Below are 27,620 nucleotides of genomic sequence, written 5' to 3'. Positions count from 1 at the left end.
ATAGTGAAGCATTGATGATTTTGATTTTTGTTGATATTGACAAAAAATAATTTATTAATTTTTATGTAATTTTGCAATATAAAAAGGTTTGCATAACTTTAAATGTATTACATTGGACAGTTATTTTTAATGTTGTGTGATAAAATCGCGCGATTAAATGTCTATAGAATTTTAAAAGTTCAAACGTATCTTTTTTTGGTTGACAGAATATCAATTTAGTTTTAATGTTAGCTTATATAATTTTTTGTTAGCTGCTCCTTTAAATAACGACAAATTAATTTAATTATGCATTTAAAATCATAGTAATAATTACTAAAATAGTCATTCGAGCTACATATACGACAAAGTAGGGCACTGCAGGGGAATTGAACTATAGCAAATTCGTCAATGCATGTGAAAGACCTATTTGTTTATTTTACGCATCATAGTAGCAACTGACGAATGCACGAATCGTTCGTTTCTCGTGCTGTTAACCAATAATAGAACTCATGCTGCTGCTTGTTGAAAACGAGTCTGTAATCAGGTTTCACTGTAACTTTGCTTCCACCTATCAGACCTCATTCTTCTGATTACAGGTATCACGAAAATCGTCGTTCCTAGCAATAATACCTACTAGAATCGCGCTCATTATTCTCTTCGAAATCTTAGCAATCAAGTGTCGCAAAAAATAGATGAGTTTTAGTTTTGTGTAAATAAAAAAAATGCCCTGTTTGGATGTATTCAATTTGTATTTTAATTTAAACATTCAGGAATACTTTGTCCAAAATTCTGATATAATCTTTTGTCTAACTTTATAAAAATAAAAGTAGGTAATATTTTCAAATTAAGATTATAATTAATACTAATATTATACATTACACAACTTTTTATAATTCTCTTGTAACTAAATAAAAAAACACTTAAAAAGATATATTATTACGCAAATTTATTCTCTTCTAGTTAAAATTTTAGTTCCGCTGAAAGCAGGTAAGGAAAAAAAATTAAAAAACGGTAAATATTACTCTCACTTAGGCATACATTCCTTCGCAGAGAAATTATCGCGATTACTACGTTAATGGTCTTTAACTGTCCATCATCTTCGACGCCTGGTATGCCGACGTAATATACATCATGTAATAAGTAACCGCTGCAGCGGAACTGTAACTCTGCGAATTGTTACTGGCGCCATTCACGTTAAATATGTCCCAAGGGGAACTTTCTCTGTAAATGTCAATTTGACAGATCCTTCAACGTATAAGATTTCATGACAAATATAAATCTCGAAAGTCATGCGCGCTATTTGGTGACGCTGAATACACCGATGCCGTTGCGTGTCACGTTGCGCAGTTCTTATCCGACGGTTGTGGGTCAGATCCTTAATCGGATGTGCATACAGAACGAGCGGAATCGGAATCTGCAATTTAAACGGAATACGTCAGAGTTTTCACTCGGATGAATCACCAAGTGAAATCACGTATCTCCGCGTTCCAACGACACTACGTACTTAGGAACTCCAAAAATACGTAACATATGAAAATTCTGCTTTCATTCTTCCCTATCTATAGACACGAATGTATTTTGAAAATTCATACATTGTGACAAGGAGAAACCTCTTCTCATCGAAATTAGATTTATATCACTGAATAAAATTCAAATTCGTCAAATTATTCCATTCGTAAGAATGCCGAAACTAAGAATGTGACAGACGAAAGATATATTATCTTTTCATGTGACACAAAAGACGTCTTCTAACAATTTGAAAAATTAATTTTAAGCTGTTCGGCGTGCAGATAGGCAGATTAATTGATAGTTAAATTCGTAGCTTAAATTCGTTATTAGAGGCCCGTCGCAAATGCCTACCATATATCTCAAAAGACATTCCCGTAAAAATTCTTTCATTTTCAAGGAATCTCTATAAAATTCCGAGCATGGCATGACGACATACAGGTTGGCGAAGCATATCCGCCAAGCTCTTCCTATATATCTCCTCGAAGCGACCATTCACAGCAGGTCATTAACATACATTCCTGTGGGTAGGCTTCATCTTCAGGGCCATCGGATCGCGGTGCACTTTCTCCCGAGACAAAATTTCGAGCGTGGGATTTCCAGCCGACCACTTTGAATCCGCGTCTTTGCACAAAGTAACGCGCATTGCGGCATATCAAATGAATATAAACGCTATTAATCTTTTTTGATCGCGTTAACCGCAAAGTGTGCTTCTCACATTACGGGCGCGTTTTAAAGATATGGAAATGGGATTTTGCTAAGTCACGATAAAAGATGACAGAGGATGGAAAGTGGATTAATGAATATTCCGTTCCATTCATACAATCTGTTACGAAAACCAGCTGCCGGATGCTGAATAACCATAAAGACACAAATGTATCAATGACATTTATATATAACTTGTTCAGTTTTACGTGTATTCGTATTTAAATACACGTAATTTATAGACATTACGCAGGCAGTAGCAAATTAATCTGAACTATGCTCTGATCGGAATAACGAACGGGCAAAGCTAGAGATATTGATGATACATGTTTATACCTAACAGCGATAATAATTACCTTAAACAATTAAATTTAAAAAATCGGTCCGCATTTATATAAACACGATACGCGTCAAGTTTACACTGTGATAGTAATATATAAAGCGTGATTCCGTCAGGTGAATGTATTTTATGCAGCCACTAAAGAGTAGAAGACTATGTGACCCAATAACATGAAGCTGCAAAGGCCGTCGGAGTCTCGTGAAAGCGGCCTTGCCGCTTGAACTTGTGTAGCGTCTGTTATGCATCATGCCTGGCCATTATTAACCAAGTGAAGCAATCAATGATTTATCAATGGACGCTAGATTGGAAACATGTACGAAACATCTTGTCTTTAGAATAAACATATTTTATTCATTAAAAATTAAATAGTGAATCAACGAATCTTATTTTCTCACTTGCATTTTTGCTTCCGTAATCACATATTCCTTGAATTAAAAAATGATATTGCTATAATTACTAATATATTTGAATAACAAATCATCATATCGCAAGTTTACTAAGTGTTTTATTAATATACTTTTATGTTTCAATTATTTTTTTTTATCAATTTCTGTTTTTCTTTGTTTTTAAGAAAGATCTTTTTTCTTGGAGAGTAAATATCGTTCTATATTGGTTTTGATATTCCCTTCGTGGTAAAGCAACCTTGCCATCATACCGTGCGACATTCCGTGATAACGCGAACGGCGTCAACGATCCTCAAAGCCCACGGCAATGTTTCCTAACCGACCATAACTATCGGCAAGAAACATCGTTGCATAAGCCTTTCGTAGAAGCGAGCCGTAACGAGAAATCTAGAAGGCCCGACGTACAAAGAAGGGCGCAACTTCCGTCAAAAGTGGGCAGGAACGATAGAGCGCGATACGTCGTCGACGTGTCAACTTGTCGCGCGGGCGATCCGTGCCACCAAGTGGAAAAAGAAGCGCGGAGTCACAGACCACGGGAGTGCGGTTGCACTTTCTAAGGCAGGCGCGTGGTAAATCTCTGATCGGTAAATCGCCGAGCGATTACGAGGCGTGGAAGCCGTCGCGGCGAGCTCACGGCGCGCTGCGTGCAAGAGGCGATTCGTTCCGGTCGGTAGACGAAGGCGCCGGTAGTAGTAGTAGTAGTAGTAGTAGTGGTAGTAGTAGTAGTAGTAGCAGTTCCCTTCTCCGGAAAATCCGGTCGCCCGACAATTGTGACCTCTCGTCGCGGGAAGGAAACCCTAAACGAGGAGGCAAGAGGAACAGAGCGAGAAGAGGAGAAAGGTCGAGAGACGGTACCCGAGAAGACTATTTCGATACTGCGAACCTTCTCCAAGGTGCATTTAAGACTGGCTGCGTTAATTCGGAGTATAAATTAGTCTGGTGTGGAAATTATGCGTTTCTCCGACAAGGAACACATATATGTTAATTAATTCATTACTCAGAAAATGATAAAATAAGAATTGCTATCTCATTTATTAGCTGTAGTATAACTTTTTGAGTATACAAACATAAGACAATGCACTGAGAGATCGAACTTCCGAAATTTTATCAAATATATTTTTAAATTAATTTTTAAAATTCTCTGAAAAAAAACGTTGCATTATTATAAGTTTAAGAATTGCACATTTATTAATATTATTTTTTTATAATTCAAACTATTATGTTACATTTAAATTTTGCGTTGTTTTTTAAGTGAGAAAATGCGAATTAAAATGTATAATACGAGTGATATATAATTTGAATAAATGGATTAATTTTATATTAAATTTTATTGCCGTGCCATGCGAGATCGACGAGAGTGATTCGAGATGTCTAAGGAGAATTAACATTCGCCATAAACGACTAAGCGCCATTCAAATTGCTTAAGCTGTTCAAATTAAGTTATGCAATTAATCATTGCGAGAGTAAGATGGTAGGATATCATGTAAATAAATGTAAATTGGTTAGCACGCGACTACAATTGCATAGCATAAGTCTGCAAGCTTTGATCGCAGATTAAATCGAATTCTTATTAAGATGGAAGGATATTTAGCAAAGCGCTCGGGGATCGAGATAATTAGCATGAATAATAATTCGACAGGGTCATGTATATCAGACAGAATTTATCTCACTGGTCGTGATAAAAATGCATGTATACGCTCAACATCGTTGAAGAATCTGGTTATCTGGTAATACGAGTACTCGTCACGAAAAGGAAATGCCGACGAATGAGGAGATACGAAGGGGAAGACGGAAGAATGGGTAGTCACCTCGATAAGAGAGACCTGCAGGTTCGTCCTCCTAGTCGCAAACTTGTTTGAATGCATTGCTTCCGAATGCAAATTGCAATTTGCCGCTGACGAGAAGAGAAACGGAAGTAACCCGGTGACGCAAAAGCGAAGAACGTTTCTTTAGGCGGTTTATGGCGTTCATTAGAGTTCGAGATCGTAGAACTTAATTTTATCGCTAGTTGTTTGATCATGGTTAGCAATGTTGATTGCAGTTTATCGTGTATTCACAGCTAAATTTTTTTTATATTAGCGAAGAAAAGATGTTCTGTTCAGCTTTCTCAGGTAGTAAAACGATACCTTCTCGCAGCGTCAATTTTATTTTAACTAAAAGTAAATCTAGTTAAGCTATAAAACTGTTAAATCACGTAACTTGTTACTTTAATATATCATAAATATAATTTGAATATTTATGCATTATAAACGTTAGCTGCGAAAGAAAAACATAACAAAATTTTTAGCGCGTAGTGATAAAACGGCGAAAGAAATGACACAACCATCTGGATAAGGAAAACCTACACTTTTCCCATAGGGAAAACCTTTACTGCTTCCTTTGCTCCATCTCTCTGTCGACATTCTTGAATACATTGATTTCCACTACATATCTCGATTTACTGGCAATGAAACGCGAAAGAAGACTACTCCATTCGTTCAAAAACTTGATATTCTATTTTTTTTTAATATTAAAAAAATTATTATTACATAAAAAATTGTATTATTTATCATAGTTGCACATGATAAATACCATTACAATAAAATTATAAGCCACTGTCAATTATCACAAACCATGTGTCAAATTATTTCTCGATCGTGACAAGTGTCAAGCAAGCGTAATCATTTTCTTTGAACATTTAATGACTTTGTCAGTTTGAATGATTAATTAATTTCTGATTAACGACTCATGAAGGTGTCGAGGCAACAGATATTTATTAAAGTAAATATTTCACGCGATGTATTTCATTAGAAGCAGGCATTAAAGTAATAGTCAGAGATTTTTTCAATGTTCACATATGACAAGCATAAGTAAAAAAAATATGTTTTGCTGTCATGTTGCATATTCCAACTACGTTATTTAATCAGGGACGTTTGTTTTTGTAATGAATCAATTCTATTTTAGTCTATTCATTTATATTTTTATTGATAGCTTGACTTTCATTACTTGAAGCAAATTAAAATGAGATGTGAAGAATAATGAATATTTCTTCACGAGTGATTTTATATACAAGCTCAACAATGATACACGTCAGAAACTATTAATAATCAATATTAATAATTTTTACTTCCTTTAAATATGGAAAAATATTTGTCATGAAATCACACGAATATGGTAGACGAGTTCTATCAATGTATGTTAAACAAAGAACAAATGTAATACCGACACTATTATACATCCGTCGCAATTTCGAGGGCGAAATCGATGCAGTGCGAAACGAACATAACTTATTAGCGTCTGACGCGTGTGTGCACATTAGAATAGCGTAGTACATTAGAATAACTGGCGCATCCATGGAATTTGGTATCAGAGAAATTCCGCTGATCAATGACAGAAGCGCGATGCGCGCTAGTCTCTCGAACTTTCGTTTCAACTAGTTCTCTCTCCCTCGTTGAATCGGCAATATCTTCCTGAATTATATGGCTGTGCATTGCTATGCATTCTGAGCGGCTGTTGATGCAACGCCAGTGCGAGAATGCACGAGAAGGTGCGTAGAGTGTGTATTTCGTGCAGTGATTGAATCGTCTCGTTGACGTGAAATAATAAGACGTAGGAAGAAACTTTAGAAAGAATAATAAAAGAATTAAAAGATTAAGATTTTACGTTCTTAAATAATAAACATTAGCATTTATAATGTAATTTAAGGTATCTAAATATCTGCAATATTATACAATAATAAAATTCATAGATATAAAAAAATGCAATGATTAATTTAAATAATCAAGACATGCTTTGAAATAATTGTATTACTTTGAATTAAAGCCATTTATGTTTATTTAATATTTTTATAATAATTGAAATGCAAAGAAAACATTTGTGGCCTTTCACAAAAATAAATCCGGTTCTTATATCTGTCACGAATGTACATCTTGAAATTAAATCAAGACGTTATCTCGTATTGCTTCTGCGAATGCTTCTACTTTCTTCAATCATAAAGACCTTCGAGGCGAAATTTCTGACACACTCCTCCAGGCCTTTGGTGTCCGACTTACATATAGTCTCAGAATCTCAATCTATTTTATTAAATTATATATGTATGTATATAATATCGATAAGAATTATATATGGATAAGTGTGTGACTAAATATATTACATATTATTTGCAACATTCTTTAAATTGTGATTTATTTTTCATGCAAAATTGAATTAAAATTTATGATTATATGTTATTTATACGTTTTTTATAATTAATAATATAATTGGTACAGTGCTACATTAAGTTCTATATATAAGTTCCTTTTTTTACATAATTATGCTTTAAAAATTCACTCGAGTCTCGTTTATCTTGCGTTATCCATTATGAAGAATTCTGTGACGAATCTATTCGCTAAGCAAATCGATTTAAACGTGATTTACGAATGTCACAGTCACGTAACGACATGACGGTATAGAAGGCTAAGGTGTCGAGCTGTCTCATGCGGTCGAAAGCCTAACTGATCGTAACCAGACAGTCCAGATTCCTATACCCTTCCGATATTCGATGATACGGAGCGTGAAATCGAGTTTGCGTCGTTGTAACGACAAGATCAACGCACGACAAAGAGATCGGTTCATTGATCTGAGTCAACGTAACAAGCTTTTATTTATGCTTATTTACTATCGATGTTCGCATCCATAAAGTGAATAAAGAAGTTCAGGTCGGTAGACGACAATCTTTTTTTTCTCCTTTTTACATACGAGTATACAAATTTAATAACAGTATTTCTCTCTTAAACCGCATAATTAAATATTTCTTAATGTATCAGTTTTAGCAAATAAAAGTGTTGAAAATGATGTAATCTTTTGAGGAAAACGTGAAAAACAATCTACACAGATGGAAATAAGAAGAATTGAACAAATGCTTTAAAAAGCCGAGACATTTATTAGAGACACGTACAAACAATTGTATGTACGACACGCAGCCTGCTGAACATGCTTTATCGCACGCAGATAAAGATGTACAATTGTAAAAGTAACGATGACGAAATTTCTTTAGAAAGTTACGGTTGTCACGTAAGTGAAGATATCTAGAGAGAAAAGTTAAATTTGTGTGGGACGGTGGAGTGTTTTGAAGGAGAAAATCAGCGGCAAATGGTCCGAACAATATTGTAATGATAGGTATTCAACATGGTAGAAAAGCGACTGTGTATTCGCGCAATGTACGCTCCTTTATTTCATTTTGTACATTTTCTGCAAGTAAATGTCTGATGCGCACGACCAGGCTTTACACTTTCTATGATAAGAGAAAATAACCATTGTCATCTTCTCTCGAATTTTATGTTTAGGCTAACATAATACAAGATACTTCTGATAATTTCAATCCACTATGTGTTTCAATTAATTTTACTTTATTCTGATTATGAGATTCTTTTAATCCATTTCCAAATTTGTACAATATAGTTATTTTGACAATAACTATAAATTATTAAGAAACATGTCATTGACTAAAATCCCGGAACAGTTCTATGCAATAGACTTTCAAGAAGCGAAACAGATAGGTTCAACAGTATACGGTGAGCTGAATAAGAGTTAGATACCACAATGGGCAATTTTGTGTCATTAATTTGTATTACATAATACTTCTTCCATTATTGTGCTAATGTGTAAAGCAAATCGTAAATAAAGAAGTAAGTAGTCAGTCATTATTCTTTGACCACAAATCGCTTACTTTGTGCCGGTGTTCCGGCTCGCGAAACAGAAGACATCTCATGAAATCCGATGCTCGACAACCGGAGAAAGTGTCTTGTTTTACCCTAAGCGATATCTCGTGCTTACAGAAGTTTTGTGTTTACTTTTGCAACCGACAAATGCGAAATCTCGCAGACCTATACGTTTGCACATAGCAGAGAACGTTTACGTAATCCGGTCATATGGAGAAAATATTAGAACGAGTGGATGTTCATGCCAATATCATATAGCGATATCTGAAAACTGCTAATCGTCGTTGAAACGTTGTACATGCTCGGAAGCTGAAATGAGAATTAGATCATGTTACACTTTTCCCATCGGTTCGTGGATCAAGAGATACGATACAATACTGTTACTCTAGTCACGCGCAATCGGCACGCTACGCGCCAAAAATACGTCCGCAGACAATTTGGACTAATCATTGACGTGAAGTGAGCCAATAGCCTGAAATATAAGAAAAACGAGAATCTGTGCCAATTACATTCTTTGAAAAAGACATTCTAATTAAATTATAAAATAGCAACATGTCTATAAAAATATTATTGCTTTTGTGTCGTTTATAAACATATTAGAAGCACATATGTATTATATATGTATTATATATAATAAAAAAATTATTTTTAAATCTTTTTTTTGTTTTATCGATTTTACAATGCAGTTAAATTTATTAAAATAAATTATAATAAAATAATAATTTTGTGCATTGTAAAATTTATAAATGATAAAATGCAAAATAAATAAGTTAAGCAATGAGAATAAATTTAAGTTAATGGTTTGATAAATGGAGTATTTCATTAAATTTTGTTAATCTGTGTAAGAATCTTGAGAAGAATGATTAAAATTTCTCTATTTTAATGAAAATTGCAGGTAGGTACTTTAATACATGGATCTCTCATTACACAAAATTTGCATTTTTCTGGGAGATAAACTTATCTATCTGTACCTTGTACAAAGTGAAATTAGTAATTTAGAATAGTAAATAAAATTGTACGAATTAATTGCATACGTGTGTTTCACAGCTATTATGATCATTTTTACTTAATTATATGTTTAATACATATTTACATTTATTCTACTCTCGTAAATATTAATGTAGTAAGATTTTCTAGGACAATTTCTTTATGAATAGGTATGAAATCACCTGCTGGATAAATAAAGTATCACATATTACTGTCTACATTTATAAAATATGATAAAATAATATATAATGATATTATAATTGATATAATAACTGATAACGTAATATATTAATAATATATAAATAAACTTGTTACTCGTTATTCATCAGTTTACTAATCATAAATGAAATAGGAAATGATTATTTGTCGGACGCATTTTGCTTTCTACACATATCGACATGCAGTACATGCATCATCAAACGTTATATTTGAGCGGCAAGCTCATCTTACATATCAACCGTAACTGGTTGTTAGTGTAATCTAGATGAAAGTGAATGGTGTAATTTGATCAATAAGCGAGCAATTGTCGGATATAACAGGTAGCTCGTATTACATGCTACTAAACCGTAAACTAATTTAAACCATGACTTATTAAATAATGTAAATTATTATTTTGTTATTATTATAATTTAATTATTTTTTATTTGTACGCAATATAATAAAATATTTTATATTAAATTGGCACATAAAATGTAATATCTAAATGTATGAACTTAATGTAAAAGCATTTGCCGAATTACATCGCGCTACATTCTTAATGATAAGAAAAAATAATCAATATTTTTAAATGATTAATTTTCTGCAACCGACTGTACCCGATCGACTTTTCTTGCCCTCTTTCATAAATCGAGGTCACACGTGACCTTCTTTTGAGCGCAATGGTATGCAAATTTCTCAGTTTTGCTTGTACGTGTAGATAAGATACGGTGCCGATTTCCTGGAGAAAATTACCAATGAGTTAACTTTTCTATTATCGAACAGAAGAGTAGTCAATGTGTTGCGCCGCGATTGTTAACGATCGCGACAACAGCTGCATCAGTTATATAATAGATTTGAATAGGAATTCAATCTATTTTACCTAGGAGTAAAAATTTAATTAAACGAAACGAAACAATATTTTTCTATAAACTTTAAAATAAATATTAATCGATATTTTCTCAATACTCCTCAAATTTTATCTCAAATTTTAATTCCGTCAGAGTGGATTTTCTTTCAAAATAAAATTAAATAACGTCAGTTTTTACATTGCAAAACTTTATAAATCTATTCAATGCATTAATAAAAATAATAAAATAAGAATTAAAAAGTCAGAGTGGACTTACACAAAATTTAATATTCTTTATTTTTTTCTGTATGCGTATACCTATAAAACTTGGCTCATTATTATAGAAACAGTTTTTATTTTTTGCAATCGCATTAAGAAAGCAATTCACGTAATGTTACTTTTTCACTTTTTTAAGTATGCAACTTTATTACAACTGTGTACAAATTTTGGAAATTTCGGCACCGCGCAAATTAACATTATAAAAGTTTCTATAAAAAGTACAACGCAATAAACTTCAAAACTTTGTGTTTATTAATGTTTTGAGATCGTCGGTGTTGCACGATGTAGCGCAATAAAAATACGTTTGCAAGAGTTCAGCAAGTACTTATAAAATTAATAAAAGGATTTGTTTGGATATTTTTAAAACTTTCATGATTAAATTTTTTTCTGTTTGTTAATATAAATTAAATTTTATTAAATTAGCAGTTAAGAACCACTAGTAAGTACTGTAAAAAGGATTATTAAAGTATTATTCGCTACTGTGAAAGTGATTGTTTGTTATCTTATTATAGCAAGAGATAATTTAATATTAATCAGCGATCACATTATGAGCTGCACTTTTACACACCTTGATTTCACCGCATCATCAGTATTATTATCAGAAATGAAAAGAATCGTACATCAAGACTAAGAAATATTTTTTTTCCCAACAGAAAGGTTTTCTCTCCTTCATGTGTCGCATAATTAACCTTAATTGAGACTTATAAATGATAATTTCTTCATTCTTTTCTTCTTTTCCCGAAGAATACCATAGTTCAAGGCTCTGACATAGACCAAATTAATCTCGTATGTCGTCAATGACATTTGCGTCTATTTATATGCGAATTAACTTTTATACAAAATTATACATATAATACACACAGAGATTAAATTACAAATATATTTTACGTGTATCTACAAACTCTTTGTAAAAGTAGTAACAAAAAAATAATTATTTTTAGTGCTAATTTAATTAATTAAAGATTCAATGTACTTTAATATTTTTTTAATGTACGTACAAGCTCTTTGTAAAAATAGTAACAAGAAAAAAAATTATTTTTAGTGCTAATTTAATTATACATTTAATACATCCAGAGATTAAATTATAAATATATTTTACATGTATCAACAAACTCCTTGTAAAAGTAGTAACAAGAAAATAATTATTTTTAGTGCTAATTTAATTAATTAAAGATTTGATGTACTGTAATATATTTTAAATGTACGTATATTTGAAATTTAATATGATATTCCAATATTTAATTAAAATTCATGCTTTATTATATTATTTCGTATCTCTTCTCGTAAATTTTTTTCATATTTTCACATAGCTCTTCACTCTGATATCCGTTATGATCGTCGTGTTATACCTCGAAGGTACTTGCAACACATGCCATTTCTCGCTTAGAATGATGAAAAAGCGTGGCCGACGAGTCGATGCCCGCCGGAGATCTGAGCCAGCAACAAGGATGAGTCCTCATTCAGGCTGCACATATTTCCCAGGCCGTTTCCTCGTCATAAAATGAAACTATTACTTTATCAGTTTCCTTCTCGCATCTTTGTCCGAGTCGAGTCGACAAAGTTTCATACTTCCTCATTTGTCTTTTCGTTTTCTTACTTCTCTGTCCGTCCCGCGTTGGCGGCCCTTCTCGTGTGTCTTAACCGAAGCTCACGAGACTGCCACGAGAATAGGAGGGAACAAGACTGTATACAGGAGGGTTGTACAGCCGTTGGCTGCTGGGATACCAAAGATTCCTTCAGAGATTGCGGACGGAATTTCGCTGCAGTGACGGACGAACTCCTCTCCACGTCTTGTCTTATCTTACCTCTGCCGGTATTATAGCCACGTCCCCTTATACCCCTCCTAAGACGGAGGTATCCTACGCCAGACAGATAAAATTCCAGGAAAAGCGAAAAGGGCCTCCTCCAACTCCCTTTTCCTCTGGAAACAGGAACCTTCACGGGAGCGAAACTACGCTGCCGTATCCCATATCCTGCGACGTCGGAAGGAGACTCTAAATCGAAAGATCCCAGTTTAGATGGATCCTGGATGCTTGAGGTGCTAGATCTCCCGTCATTCGAAATCGATTCGGCATGTCGGCAAACACTTTCCGCCATCAAACCGTTCCCTCTACGCGCTTAGCGAGTAAAATCATTTCTTATGTACGCCGGAATAATGTCACGGGCTAAAATAATAATCGAGATACATTTTTTATCTATAGATTTCTTTACCTATATTGTAGGGTTTAAAGTTAGCATTTTTTAAATAAAAAATGTTAAAGTATTACAATTTCAAACTTTAAAGTAAATCTAAAAAATTTTTACAAAACAGATTCATAAAAGTCTGTGGTTAGTTTTCGATATAAAGAAAACATCGTAACTTGTAACATACAAATGTAAAATATCTATTAAAATCAAAATCAATAAAACGTTTACTTAAAAAATAGGTTTATGATGTAACTCATTAAACAGTTATGTAACCAAAATATTCTTTACATAGAAAGTTTACTAAATGGCTTCGCAAACTGGGAAATTTATGCGTACCTAGGATGTGTCAAAAGAGGAAGTAGAACGAGTAGTGAAAGTTAAGATAAGGGATTACATTTTAGTGAAGCAAAATTCACAAACTTACGCAAAATTGCGAATATGAAATGCTCCCCCCTCAAACTGTTACGAAAATGTGATAAAGTAAGACAATACCACATGTTACAACAACTCGTTGTAATATTGTTCCATTATATTAGCCCTACTCCTGCTTCATGAATATTCATCTTTTTTCATCATTATCATCTTAGCTTCGTAAAAAAAAACTCAACACAATTACGCTACATAAACTTATACGTTCAGATACAATCTCTGTTGCGTTACTTTCATTCAGCAATGAATAAAATTACTGATTTTATTACGCATGTAAAAATATACAGAAACGATCTATCGATAAAGACAATGATATTTGGGATAGGAAATGAGATCAACTGAAATGAATGAGGAAGTTACATTGGTTTCTGGATCATGGTCAGAGTTCTCAAGGTCAAACACCCTTCATCGATGAAACCTGTTTGGAGCACGAGAAGAAAGTCGTGGCCCAAACCTGATTGTCGATCGTCTCTCGGTGCCTGATCTTTCGTGGCGGCCTCCTTTTCAAATATCCCCGATCTTCGACTTCTATTTCACGTTTTACGTTTGTCTCTTTCAGGAAGCTGCTTAACGATTCGTCGTCGTATCTATTCGCTCTCGCTATTTAAAATTCAAACGATAATTGGGAACGCCGCTCCAATCTTATTAACGTGCTTTGTGAAATATAAAAAAAGAAGATTAAAGATAGATATAGAGAAAGTATTAGTGACAAAATGAATAAGGCTATTAGAAATAGAAAGGCTATTAGAACACCTTACTAAAAATTTTTAAGCAAAGTTATGTCAAATAAATATTTTATCAAATATTTTTTTAGAAAATACTATACATATTCAATATGTAAATAAGATTATATTGTATATAATAATTATTATAGATATTATAGAATCCCGCTCAAGATAAAAATTATAAAAGATCAGGCACATGTAATTAATTAATTCTAATCGCGTCAGCATGCACAGCTTGCAAATGGCAACGACAAACCAAGTTATTGCGCCGTGATACGTGCTGGTGGAGAATCTGGCAATAAAATTTGCATTAATCGTTCTCAACTGGCGGAGAGCACAGGAAACGGAAGCGCAGAAAAGTAGGATATGTAATAATGTACGGCACGTATATTAATGAAAAAGAAGAGGATATTAATCACTCCTCTAAAATTAGTCTTTAATTTTTTATATGTTTGACAAAGTATCGAAACAATATATCGGCTAATAGTGAAAGCAAAACAAATTTGTAAAACGTACTTTCTCCTTATTAGTAATAATTAACTAGCGGCGAAAATTCTCGAAGAATGCTGACATTTAGTAAGTCTCGGCATTCACTGAATAAAATCAAACGCCTCAATATCACCGATGCGGAGGCATGTAAAAGGACTTAACAATTTATAAGAAAATAAAAGAGAGACACCTTAGTATTGAGATAAGAACGAGTATAGAACGAAGATGGAACGAAGCACTTAGATGCAGGGTCACGAACTTGAGTTAAAATGCCGCGAAGACAACGACTAGTACTTATGAACTATTTGTCGTCGCGTGATTTATGATGCGAATCGTTGCTAACTACGTACGTAGATTGAGATGACGGTTGGTACAAGAGAGTCGCGGCAGCACATGAAGAAAGAACCGACGAGGAGAACCGGAAAACTGTATGAGGCGTAACAACGCGTGGTGAAAAAAAGAAAGAGGAAAATAGAAGAAAGTGAAAAAGCTGGAGGCAACCGAAGTAGCAACCGCGAAGGCCACAAAGGCCACGAGCTCACCCAGTGACTGCTCGTTACTCTGGCACGTCTCCAAGTTTACTCTACAAGCTTTTTCTATTTTACTCCTTAGTTTTCCGTTCGCCTGATTTATTGCTATATCGCGCGTCACAGTTTCGGCCGCTCAGCAGCCGCCACCATTCGTGACGACCAATTCTGTGACGCACCGGTTCGTTAAGTGGAACAGGACCTTAAAATTTCATAACAAAAGTCGTATTAATTTTTTTGTTATCATTCTGCGGACAACTTTTCATTTTAATTAGAAATATCGACAAATAAATTTTATATGAGTTCAAGTAATCATTTCATAAAAATGATATCTTACTAATATTAATATAATTGCGATCTCCGCATCCAGTGGGGATAAAATCCTTCGTGTCGCGGAACCTTTCTTCCCCCTCGGGGTTTTCGTGTTAGAATCCGCCTATCTATATTATTGCCATACGTTCAGAAATAAGATTATCAACACAAAATCATAAAAAGTTGTAACTAAAAAGAATGTTGGGAATCAAGAGAGCACTTTTTGTTATGTACGTTTTACAGGTGTTTTGGCAATTAACAGATGAATTAATGCATTGCGTACGTGACGGAACTTGCACATAGATTACGTGTAACGCACCCATTATTAAGTCCATGTTTGTCCGTAATGGTGTTTCACAAACGACCAGGACAGTTTCAGGAGCGTCCATCATCCACGGAAATAGTTGAAATTCTCCGGGCAGCCGCCGGAAGCGTAAAAGTATATATCGCGCGCGTACAAAACGCGAATGAGTGTGAGTCTCCGGGTGCCGTATATCTTTGTAATAAACTCAGGCGACCCCAGCCCATTCGGCTGCGCGCTACCCTTATGACCCGTCGACGTTAATTACCAGAATAATTGCCCAGGATGGAAATCCAAGCCTTACGTAGACGTGCTTTGTGGTGTTAGTCGGACAGGTCAGGCGGCACGCATGATCCTTTTAACATGGTGATCCTACATATTAAGCGAATAATAAAATTTTTATTTTTCAAGAAGGAATATTACTATTTTCAAACAATATTTACGTAAATGATATTTAAATGAGATGGCTTTGAAAACAGTAGAAGAAACCAAATCCTTTGTAAGAAACAAAAGAAGTCCTATTTAGAAAAAATTTAATAAAAAGGTAATATTTTATAAAGTAATTTATATATACATTGATTTTCATTATATAAATAATTTACTGCATAATAATATTTATAATAATATTATAATACTAAGCAATCTATTTAATAACTTTTAGCCACTGTCTTCTTTCTGCTTCTTTAAAATATAATTAATAAAACAATATATATTTATTAACTCTAATACATGTATCAAGGTAATGTAAGAAAATGTAAGGAAATTGTATATCATAGATTAATTTTCGGATCATTGAACAATGAAAAAAGTTTTGATTTTGTTACTTCGTGATCGTACTTTTCATTAACGATCGAACCGTCTACACCGACACCCGTGGATAATTCAGACGACGATTGTCGCTCACGAAACGAACAAGGAAGAGACTCGCCTCCTTGGAAATTCGCCAAAATCGTAGCATGGACTCAATTTGCTAGCCAGTTTGACTTTCTATGTGCCTGAAGTACACATACCTTCGACGAAGGAAAACGTATATATGTGCCATTGATGTATCCGTTCTATAGATTTGCTCATGCGATGATAATTCAAAAAATTTTCAGTTTTTTTAATTTGGCAATTAATAACAAAAATTCTTTCTTAAACAACATTAATTTTTAGAAAGAGCGTTCTATAAATACATTGTTTCTAAAATTATGAAAATAGTTACGATAAAATCCAAAGTAAATTTTATGTTTTTTATCCAGTTGTTAATTATTTATTATTAAAATTGTTATTAAAAAAATTTGTCACTAAATTAAACTGAAAATACATAGGACTTTGGAAATAGTTCTTGCGCAATTATTGATTATAAAATAATGATACACGGTGCTTCTAGATGCTGTGTCACTTGGCAGTTATTCGTGGGATCATCAGATAGATTTTTTTAAATCAAAACCAGCACAGTAAAGAGTGCAAATTGCTCCCTCCTATTTTACATTCTGTAATTATAATAACTGTTCACGAATAAATACACGCGCGTACGTAATATACACACAACGATAAATCCCAGCGCTTGTCTCTTCTTTTCGAGAGTACATCTGTACACGAAAATGCAGCAGACTTGGTATCCGCAGAAAAGCAGAAGTTACTTAGGAAATTGGAGACATATCCTCTCTTTTCTTCTCCGTCACGGTTATCCACGAGATACATCCTGTACTGCGATTCTTCTTGCAAGAAGTAAAAGACGAAGATGTACTCAGAAGAAGAAAGAAGGAAGGAAGGAAAAGAGGAAGGAAGGAAGGAAGGAAGGAAGGAAGGAAGGAAGGAACAGAGATACAAAAGAAGGAAGAAGAGAAGAGGAATAAGCGAAAAGAGCGAAGGCGAGGGAGGAGATGTGCTCTCGCATAAAATTCTCGTTACCCCACGTACTATGTATCGAGCAGCTCTCGAAACGACACGCTGATCCTCACTCCTTCTCATCTTCTTCTTAAACCATCCCCCATTCCGTGTTCTGCCTTCAAACCCCGGCATACCGCCGCTCGTCCTCGAAATTGCATTTCGCTCGACTGTCGCGGCTCGTTTGCTCGAATGCGCCGAGAGCTTCCCGGGAATAGGCTTCCTTTAACTTCGAGGCTGGCAGCGGTGACGACGACGACGACGACGACGACGACGACGGTGACGGCGATGGCGACGACGGGGGTGCGCAGTTCTATTAATTCGAATTACGGAAACGGACTTTACACCACACGTCGCAAATACGTGCAACGTCTGTTTAACTGCGATCCCACCTAGTTAGTATGTCGAAGCGAACGCGCGCGAGCCCCTCGTATCGGTGGAGTATGACGAGCATTCGCGTGGCAAAACGAGAATAGCGATATACGCATGCGATCGCTAGTATATGTGTGTGTGTGTGTGTGTGTGTGTGTGTGTCTTGGGTGGTTCAAGTACCTCTCGTAAACTTTCAAATAACAGCAGCATCGTGAACTTCTCAATATTTATTCAAAATATAAATATATTGGAAAGATGAGAGCATATTTAGAGAATATATACACGTGGAACAATATTACGCAATAACTTTGCCAAAGTAACAAACTTTATACAAATAAACCATTAAATTGTCACCTTTTAAAAAATGTCTAGACATAAATAATTTTAGAAGCCTAAAAATAATAAAAAATTTCTGCAACGATTGACATAGATCACTCTTTAAATCGCGTTACATGCATGCTCGATTCTGCAAAATAAAGTTTTCCAAAATAAAATTTACCGCAGACTTTGCAACCGTCGCTAAACTTTGATAAATGGGATTCTTAAAAGTTTCCATCTCTCTAGCATTAAGTAAAATTTCCATATCGCTATCATATTTATGCGTACAAGAGAACTTACATTGCACAACGATCAATTGTGCCGAAAGCAACCGCACTTTGCGTTTTTGCTATAGCGTCGCGAAGAAAATAGTTTGAAAGTATTCTCAGAATCCACTTCCTATGACGTTTTCCATGTTCTCTGTATCCGACTGCACGCTATGCGAAATGATGAACGATCTTTTCTGCATCCTGTATGAACGCTGTGCGCATACAATGTCAATTTTAGCCGCATGTATCAAATTTGGCGAGAGAGACGCATTGCCGTCGCTTCAAGCAAACTGATATTAGACATATATTTGCGATCCTAAATATACAATGTTATTTTATTTTCTAACATTCTCTGACGGATATTGTGTACATATTATACTACATGTTATAATGGAATAATATCAGATTTATCTGCAAACTGGTAATATTGAAATACGTTTTCGTACAAAAGGTTTTAAAAAAAAGTCAATTACGGAAAAGTTAGATTGCACGTATCAAAAAAGTCTTTCGCTTTTTTAATAAAATTTTAATATAATTTTAACGGAATAAGTACAACGTCTTATGAATGTAATTAAAGATCTCAGTATTATTTTTCTTCGTACGTAAATGTATTCATAAATTATACCTTGTTATACACAAATGTATATATTATCTTAATACAACACTGTCGCATATCTAAGTGCACCTTTCATTTAGTCGCGTGTAAATTAATGGGACAGCGGAATATAGCATCAGAAGTAACGAGGAAGAGTGGCGTAGTTGCATCACCTGGTACATTGTACAATAGAAAGACCCACCTGTGCATTCCGTCTAAATTCAATTAAGAAGAACGAAGCGTGTTCCAAATATTTTGCTGAAATCTTCGAAGAATATTCTTCCCTTTAAAGGCATAATTAAAAACAGGAAAACTTTTGAAAGAGGAAATGTTGCGCTGATAAAAACAACAGTGATGAAAATCTAGAGACACAAATTAAACTAAATTAAACTCGAAACTGTGCTATTCTTATTTCTGATCTAAAAAAATAGACTAATTTTTCTATAATCTGAAGTAAATCGATTATTTCTAATTATTTTGCTTTCTCTCCAGCTGTAAAATAAATTTACGGAGTTCACTTAAACATGTCACAAAACGAGATGGATTTCCGACAATTATTTTATTAAATATTGGTATCACGCAAATGTCAACGCACATAGTCGGTCATTGATGCACGTTCAGCACTTTTCTACAACAACACATAATGTATAAAGCTTCGTCTCCGGATCGTCATTTTCTCGGAAAGTGCACGGTCCATAAATCCGTCCCGCAGCGACGAGCCCCACCTGCAGAGGGTTTATAGCTAATAAACGCAAATACCTACCGCGCTGCTTATGCAAGATACGTAAAATATTGATACACATTAACTATCGAAACGACGGTGTCGTCGTAGAGGATAGTGATTCGATGTCGCAAGTAGTATATATTGTAACTGCATAGCAATTTTAATAACTTGAACGGAAAATAAAGCGTTTATTTGTCTATACAATCAAAAATTGCATTAAAAAAATTTTTTTTGCCACTAATTAGATCTCACAGGTATGTGAGACTTCATGTATCTTTTTTATAAAATTATTTTGTTATTTATAATATGTTAATAAAGTACGAGTTATAGATTAACTTTGGAATAATTTACGTTAACTTTTTCGTTAAATAGCTGGCAAAAAAATAACATGTTCTATTTAGTACTTATCAGCAAATACTTTAGACAGGTATCAAAGCACATTTCCGCGTAGTCGATATCGAAGATATCGAGAAGATACCGCGCTACTACTTGACAGATCGTGACAGATACGTCCGACACCAGCATTCAGCATCGGACTAAATTGAAGAATAAAATATGAAAAATGCGATGCACATTTTATTTATGTTAAGTGTCACATTACGATCCCAGATAGGCGTATTGAAATAACCTGCTGAAACGAAAGTGAACAAACTGTTAACATCATTTACACTAGTAATTAACGTGGCGTTACGTATGATTATGCGAGAAAAAGTGAAAGCTTTATATTCTTCCTACTTTTCGTCACGTAAATCAGGAAGTAAAATTTTCTTCTGTACGTTACAGTAGGGGAAAAAACTTTGTAGACTTCGACCACTATGTTTTCCACTATTTATGGATTCTCATTAAAACGTAATCAGTGATCATCTTAGAATGCACAATTTAATATATGTTACATATTAAATCTAAGCCGTTACACATGATTTAATCACATAAATGTTGCAATAAGTGTTTATCTATATGGCTTCCTTAAAAGTTATTATCAAATGCTTATCTACATTTACTTCTTTAAAAATTATCATCAAAATATAGTCATTAGGATCAATTAATAAATTAAGCACCGTAGTAATGTTTAACATAATTTACATACAATGTTATATAACATATTTGGTGTAATTACAGAAATAATATCTTATTTATTAGAATAAAACATAATTGAATAGCAATCCCGTCACATTTATTGCAAAAATTGCTTCATCAATGTAATTACATTACATTGATTTTAATAGAGTTTTTTCTGCATCCTATATTACAATTTCTTTATCTTTTTGACCTAAAATATGATTGTTTGAGCACTAATTTCTTTTTATAATTTTACGTTTTATGATACAATGATAATAAATTTCCTTTTAGTGAGGATATGTGTCAATGTTTAAAATAAAATTATATGTTTAGTGCTACTATTTGATATTATTAATAACTGTTAGTATGATTAGTTTTTGAATCGGTTAGTTTGTCAGATAGTACTAAAGGGAAAAATTAATAGCCATTTCAATTTTTTCAATATTTAATTGATGAATTCTTCTGGGGTCAGCAAAATCAACAATTTGGTTTTACTGGAAATATTTATTTATTCAACTGAGAAAAAGCTTGCATGTAAAATGTATTTAAAATTTGATTGAATTTTTTTATTCTATATCAATATTGATATACACATGCATGTATATGTGTATGCGTACCCATAAAATTATCATTTGTTATTAATAATAAATTGCATAATGTATAGTTATATTTCGCAAAAATTTATAAATATTATCTTATAAAAAATGTAACAGCAGTACAGAAAGTTATTTAAGTAAAATATTATAATGTTCTAATTTGAAATATATTGATTAGTTACATACAAAAATATATAAAAGTGTAAAAATATAAAAGAAATTTGCAAATTTTTTTAATAAATGTAAAATTGCTAAAGTAAGTAGCTTAATTTAAAATCTTTGAATAATATTTAGTTAATAATGTGCTAGAAATAAAAAATGAATTAATAATCATTGTTTTTTGTTCATATTATACAAATTTAATTATATTTGTATATAATAATAATAGATTACATCTATTAGATATATTCAGGTACATATCATGTATGTAACTTTTTCGTCAAAATTTAGATCAGTTATTTATATCACTAAAGACCTGTATTTTCTTTCAGAATATTGATCGAAGGTTAGTCAAAACTTGAAAAATTATCAGGAAAGCGATAAACGTGAAAAACAAAGCATCAACTTTTTAATTTCTCTTATCCATTTCCCGCAAATTGCTTTAGTGTTTTTAATCGCAAGCATGTACGAAAAAATGAGTCTGACGTACCTTGCTAATATTACTTCCCGAGCCACACATAATATCTTCCGTGATAGGCAGCATATTGCTTATATACTTGCTGCTTAATGAAGGAAGAAAGAAAAAGAGCGGTAGGAAACAAGGGAAGAACAGTGACGATGAGGAAAAAAAACTTTGTGTGACGTATACACGAAGGTGGATGATGAACAAGTGTTACGTCGCACGAAACCGCATCGTGCAACGAGCGTATATCTCGTTGGTGCATGCAACCGACCAGTATAGAAGGAAAATAATATATAACGAGTTGAGAGAGATGGAGAGAAACGAGTGAGAGGTTAAATCTTACAAGAATCAAGGAGAAAAGTGTACAAACCGCAGTATTTGGTACTATACGCGCGTCTACCATATCTGCACGCTGTTTCGTAATTACATTTGTGAGCGTTTACGTTTCTGTCTGACTGTTGTTTTCGCATGCACCCATGTGAGCGCATATACATGGACGCATGCTTCTGCAAAAGGTTATTGTTTCTTCGAGTAAAATAGCCTACTAATTCGCCCTTTGTTGACAGACTGCTAAATCCTAGTTTCATTCAAGGATTATTAATCCCCGACTTGTGACGTTAACGTCTTTTTCAAATGATTAATGTTCTTTAGAAACGTTGCTTACGTTTATGATTCTTTTACTATTATTATTATTTAATGGTAATATATCAAAAAAAGATGGTTGACATTTAATGGTAATATATCAAAGTATTGGCTAAATGAAAGATAAATCTCATAAGAGTAATTTTTGACGACAATAAAAATGAAAGGAAAAAAATGTACGATATTTACATATTGATTCGTGATTTTACATTTAAAGCAACTTTATTTGTTTTCTTAAAATTGTACTAAATTCTTAGAAATGTATGGGATTGTTTTATCCTCATAAAAATTGTCTTAACATACATCTCTTTTCCTTTATTTCATCCATTAACCCTTTAGTTACGGGTGAATTGAACGCGGAGTTATACTGCTGCTATACGTACAGTTCGATTATGGAACGCAACCAAATGCAACTGAAAAAGGAAAAGAAGAGAAAAGAAAAAGAGAAATTTGTTATATTTTATTATTATTATTATATACGTGTATAGTGATGAAATATCAAAGTATAGAACGTATCACCGTGGATCTTCGTTTTAAATTATTGTTTATAGGGAAGCCACTTTATTGGCGCGTAGTAACTAAAGGGTTAATAATTTAATTGTTATTTATATTTATTTTTCAAATTCAATTTACTTCCAATTGTTACCCATATTTTTGAAGAATAATTGGAATTAAAATTAAAATTGTAAATTGTTTTTATAATACCAAACAATTAGAAAATTAAATTAACTTTTATCAGACTATTATTATCCTGAATGAAGAGATCATATTACGTTACGAGAGCTAAGCGACTATTAATGCAGTAACGTTGAGTAAGATGTATATTCACGTACAACTCCCGCGACTATCGATATAACGACAGAACTGCCTGCTTTAATGCGGGCTTTCGTGCAAACGATATGATCTTTGAGGGTGGAGCTCGCAGATCACAAGAGAGAAACTGGCTTGTCTCGGTCCGCTTCAATCGTGATAACATATCATGTAAATGGCCGCAATCATCCGTGTAACTTTGACGAGTCGAAATCGATTGACTGCCGCTTTAAATATGTATCTATGTTATTGTAAGAAATCTGTGTTACATTATTTGTTATTTATCTTCATCCATCAATCCACGTTATATATTTCAGAACATTTTACATTCAATTATAAAACGATTTTAATAAATGTTTTACAAATATTATTGTTATATTGCAGAAAAGGCAACACTCTTACCTCTCTGATGATCTTGCAACTTCTAACGCTTCCAATATGCGAAAACAGAGCACACAATAAATCTTCCGACACAGCATGGTCCAAGTTGCCCACATATCTAAATCAATAATAACCATTAATAAATAAACGTTTAATTCTTATAAATGCGGAAATAAAAGATTCTGCAATTATATTAAAAATATATCCTCATATTTTTCTTTTTATCATTAATCATATATAACAAAATGTAATTTTTGAAATTAATTTAAAGAAATATGAATGAAAATTATTGCGTCTATCTAAAACATTTTTTATAACGATACAATTTCTAACACGAATACGAATAATGATTATACGTGTATAGTATTACTTCTCCTACTTTTGAATGATGTAAATTAACAGATCTAACTATTTTTTAGATGTAATCTATGTCATTAAGATAAGATATGACTAAAAACTAAGTATTAGTCGGAATTAATTTGAAATTCGAATTTTATCGCCAAATCTTGATGGTAGAACAGTCACGAAGCGGCAAGTTGTTCTAGACAATATAGCGAGGAATGGATACGTGCCAGAAACCCATATGTCCGACAGTCGAATTAGAGCGGAAATAGGCAAAAATCCAAATTTCCGAAATGTATACTATATGTATACGGCGCACGACGGTACGTATCGCACGATAAATTCTAAACTAGTAGCTGGAGCTCGATTTCCGTAATGGAAGAACAATGAAGAGTGCTTCAGGAAACAATACGATAATACGGGCGACTGTTACGTGAGCTGAGCGGGAATAGAGCAGTAGTAAATGTCATCGGAGCCGCGCATAAAGTTGCCATTAACTCGTTATACGTATCGCGGAATAAAATGCACCGCAATACGGACATACATAAACTAAGCTCGGATGACCATAATATTTCTTCATTTAATCACAGGAAGAGGAACTTGATGTAGAAGACTGAACATTAAAGGATCAAATTGCCTATACAATAATATTTGAAATTGAAGAGCATGTAGATATCGATCCAAATTTTTGTGTGTGTTGTATATGTTAAATAATTTGCCCTGTATTCATCGTCTTTGACCATAATAGCAAAGTTATGAAGAAAGTTAAACAACAACAGCATCACAAAAGTATCATCAAAAAAAAAAATAAATAAATAAGAAATAAATAATTAAATTTTAATAAAAAAGAATACTGCAACGAATATTATATTTTATTTTTTGCTGTATTTATTTGTTATAAGCATATATTATAAAAGTTAAATTAATAATCACAGAAATGATTAGAATAATACTCACAAAGTTTTAGGCGTATTATGTGGCATATCGACGCTTAAAATTCACACCGCGACGCACCGTTAAACACACCAGCTTCTTGCACTTACTTACACGTTAGAATCGACTAATTTTACTTAAATGCATGCCAACTAGAGCATAGAAGGTCTAAAGTCTCCTAATAATGGAATTGCAAGCTCTTAGCGCGTGCGTGAATCTTGCAGACTGCCAAATAGCCTGCCAAAGTGAAGAATAAGCGGTAAATTCTAAACCGCCTATATTTTAAATAAAACAAAAACTGTTTAATGAAGTAATGTATTTATATTTCAATAAACAATCAACAACATTTCTGCGAAAATTTCCTTGAAATATTTTAAATAAAATTATCAACTCGTGTTTTAACGTAAATACAATTTTTAATGTATCGTATAAATTTTGTTCTCTCCTTTTACTGTAATTACTTTTTCTACACACTACTTTTAAAAATGAAAATATTTATACCATGTCTACATTTACATTAAAAGTGTATGAAACATTTCAACTTGTGTATAAGCTTATACTTATAGTATATAACTAATTGAATCGTAAAATTAAAAAAAAACATAAAAAGTAGCAATTCACTACTGTTTGCTTACGTTTTCCATTATACATTTAATTTAATTGATATCGCCGAATGTTTCAATGGAAACATTTAACGATATCTACTTCGTCACGACCTCGACGATCTCTTCAGGAAAACGAAGAAAAATACATGTCGTGAAATTCACCCTGCCATGGCCAGATGCTATAAATAATTCGTGAGTAGCTATCGTAAACGTCGCGGAGTTTTTCCGAGGTGTAAATCACTCTTACTAGGGCTCGTTGTGAAATCTTACCCTTACCCCACTTTATGTTACCGCCGTTGAACGTAAACGTCTGTCTCACAATGTACGAGTATTTGCATGTTGAAAAGGGAAACGTGGCTGCGCATCATGCACACACAGTGTAGTAACCAAAGCATATCGAATTGTCGGACAGCCAGATTTGAATGGCATTATATACGAAAATAACGTTGTAGAATAGCATATTTGAGAATAGCCGTTTCTAACATTCCAAATTTTAGATAGATTCCAAGGAAAAGACTTTATATAAAACAGCATATGTTATATTCATATGTTAATATTTTTCTTAAATGTTTTGAATTGTACAGATTTCCTAAAAGTACAAAGTATTTGGTGTAACAAGAAACATCATTTGTAAAATTCCTAATTACCAATTTTGAAAATACTGAGTGTATTTTTCTGAAAATAAACCAACATTTTTTTGACATAATTTAGCATAAAAAGATGTACAAATTTTTAGATAGATAAAGATTCAATTATGTAGATAATTATTTTACATTCTGAAGTTTAGGCACGTCTTAGATTATAATTATATTAATATTAATGTGTTAAAGAGAAGCTTATGGACTTTGCTTCAATATCGATATAGTTTTCTCATTCTTGTTATAATTTGACAAAATTACAAAAAGATTGATGTACAACATGACTTTCCGTGTGCATGATTATTCGCGTGACAATACAGGTTCAGCCGTACGTATTAAACGCCGTCACGTAAAAGCCGGCACTTAATTTCCCCGCAATTATAGCGTATGCGGGTCACCGTGAAACGTGCCGACCAAAAATTCCACATCGAAAGATTTGAGGGAAACATATTTCAAAGTCAGTCCGGCTAGATGGTGAGGATATAAAATAGCAGTCGATCAGCGACGTCAACTTTACGGATCGTGCCCACAGCGGCCACAGTTGCATGTCGAAAGCGTCGGCCGTGCCTTTCGGAGCCGCCGAGAAGCCACGAAGTACCGCGAAAAACTTAGTTTTGCAAGGACGATAAATCATCTTGAAATTCGCCGGGGCTGACAGGCATGTAGTTTTACGAGGGCCTGCACGCAAAATGCAAAGCAGTCTCGAACCTGGTGGGCTTGCACCGCAATTAATTAGCGTTTCGTGATAGCCGTGCATGTGCCGAAGCGTTCTCTTTTTTTTCTAGCCCTGCTAAAGCCGCTTGCGCGATAAGGTGACGCCATTCGCTGATCCGATTGAACATGTAACACCATTTTAAAGAACATATCGGCACTGCCTAACTGCACGATGTCGAGATTACTGAAGTTGAAGTTCTCCATAATTCACGTGCCGCTATACGCTCCGACATGA

At 33.6% G+C, this 27,620-nt stretch overlaps 1 protein-coding gene across 1 annotated transcript; it reads right to left on the bottom strand.

Annotated features, from left to right (window-relative positions):
* LOC105194872 lies at nt 1-27,610 on the bottom strand. Its single transcript, XM_011159993.2, has 3 exons — nt 25,453-27,610; nt 24,175-24,271; nt 1-1,393 (listed from the first exon to the last, which is right to left on the bottom strand). The coding sequence occupies exons 1-3, from the start codon at nt 25,476-25,478 to the stop codon at nt 1,169-1,171; spliced, it is 348 nt and encodes a 115-aa protein (XP_011158295.1). The 5' UTR covers nt 25,479-27,610; the 3' UTR covers nt 1-1,168.
* Nucleotides 27,611-27,620: the final 10 nt, after the last annotated feature.

The sequence above is a fragment of the Solenopsis invicta genome, chromosome 16, assembly GCF_016802725.1.
Source record: "Solenopsis invicta isolate M01_SB chromosome 16, UNIL_Sinv_3.0, whole genome shotgun sequence".
In the NCBI taxonomy this organism is placed as follows: Eukaryota; Metazoa; Arthropoda; class Insecta; order Hymenoptera; family Formicidae; genus Solenopsis; species Solenopsis invicta.
Note: the sequence above shows the minus strand (reverse complement) of the source record. Positions and strands in the feature narration are given on the sequence as shown.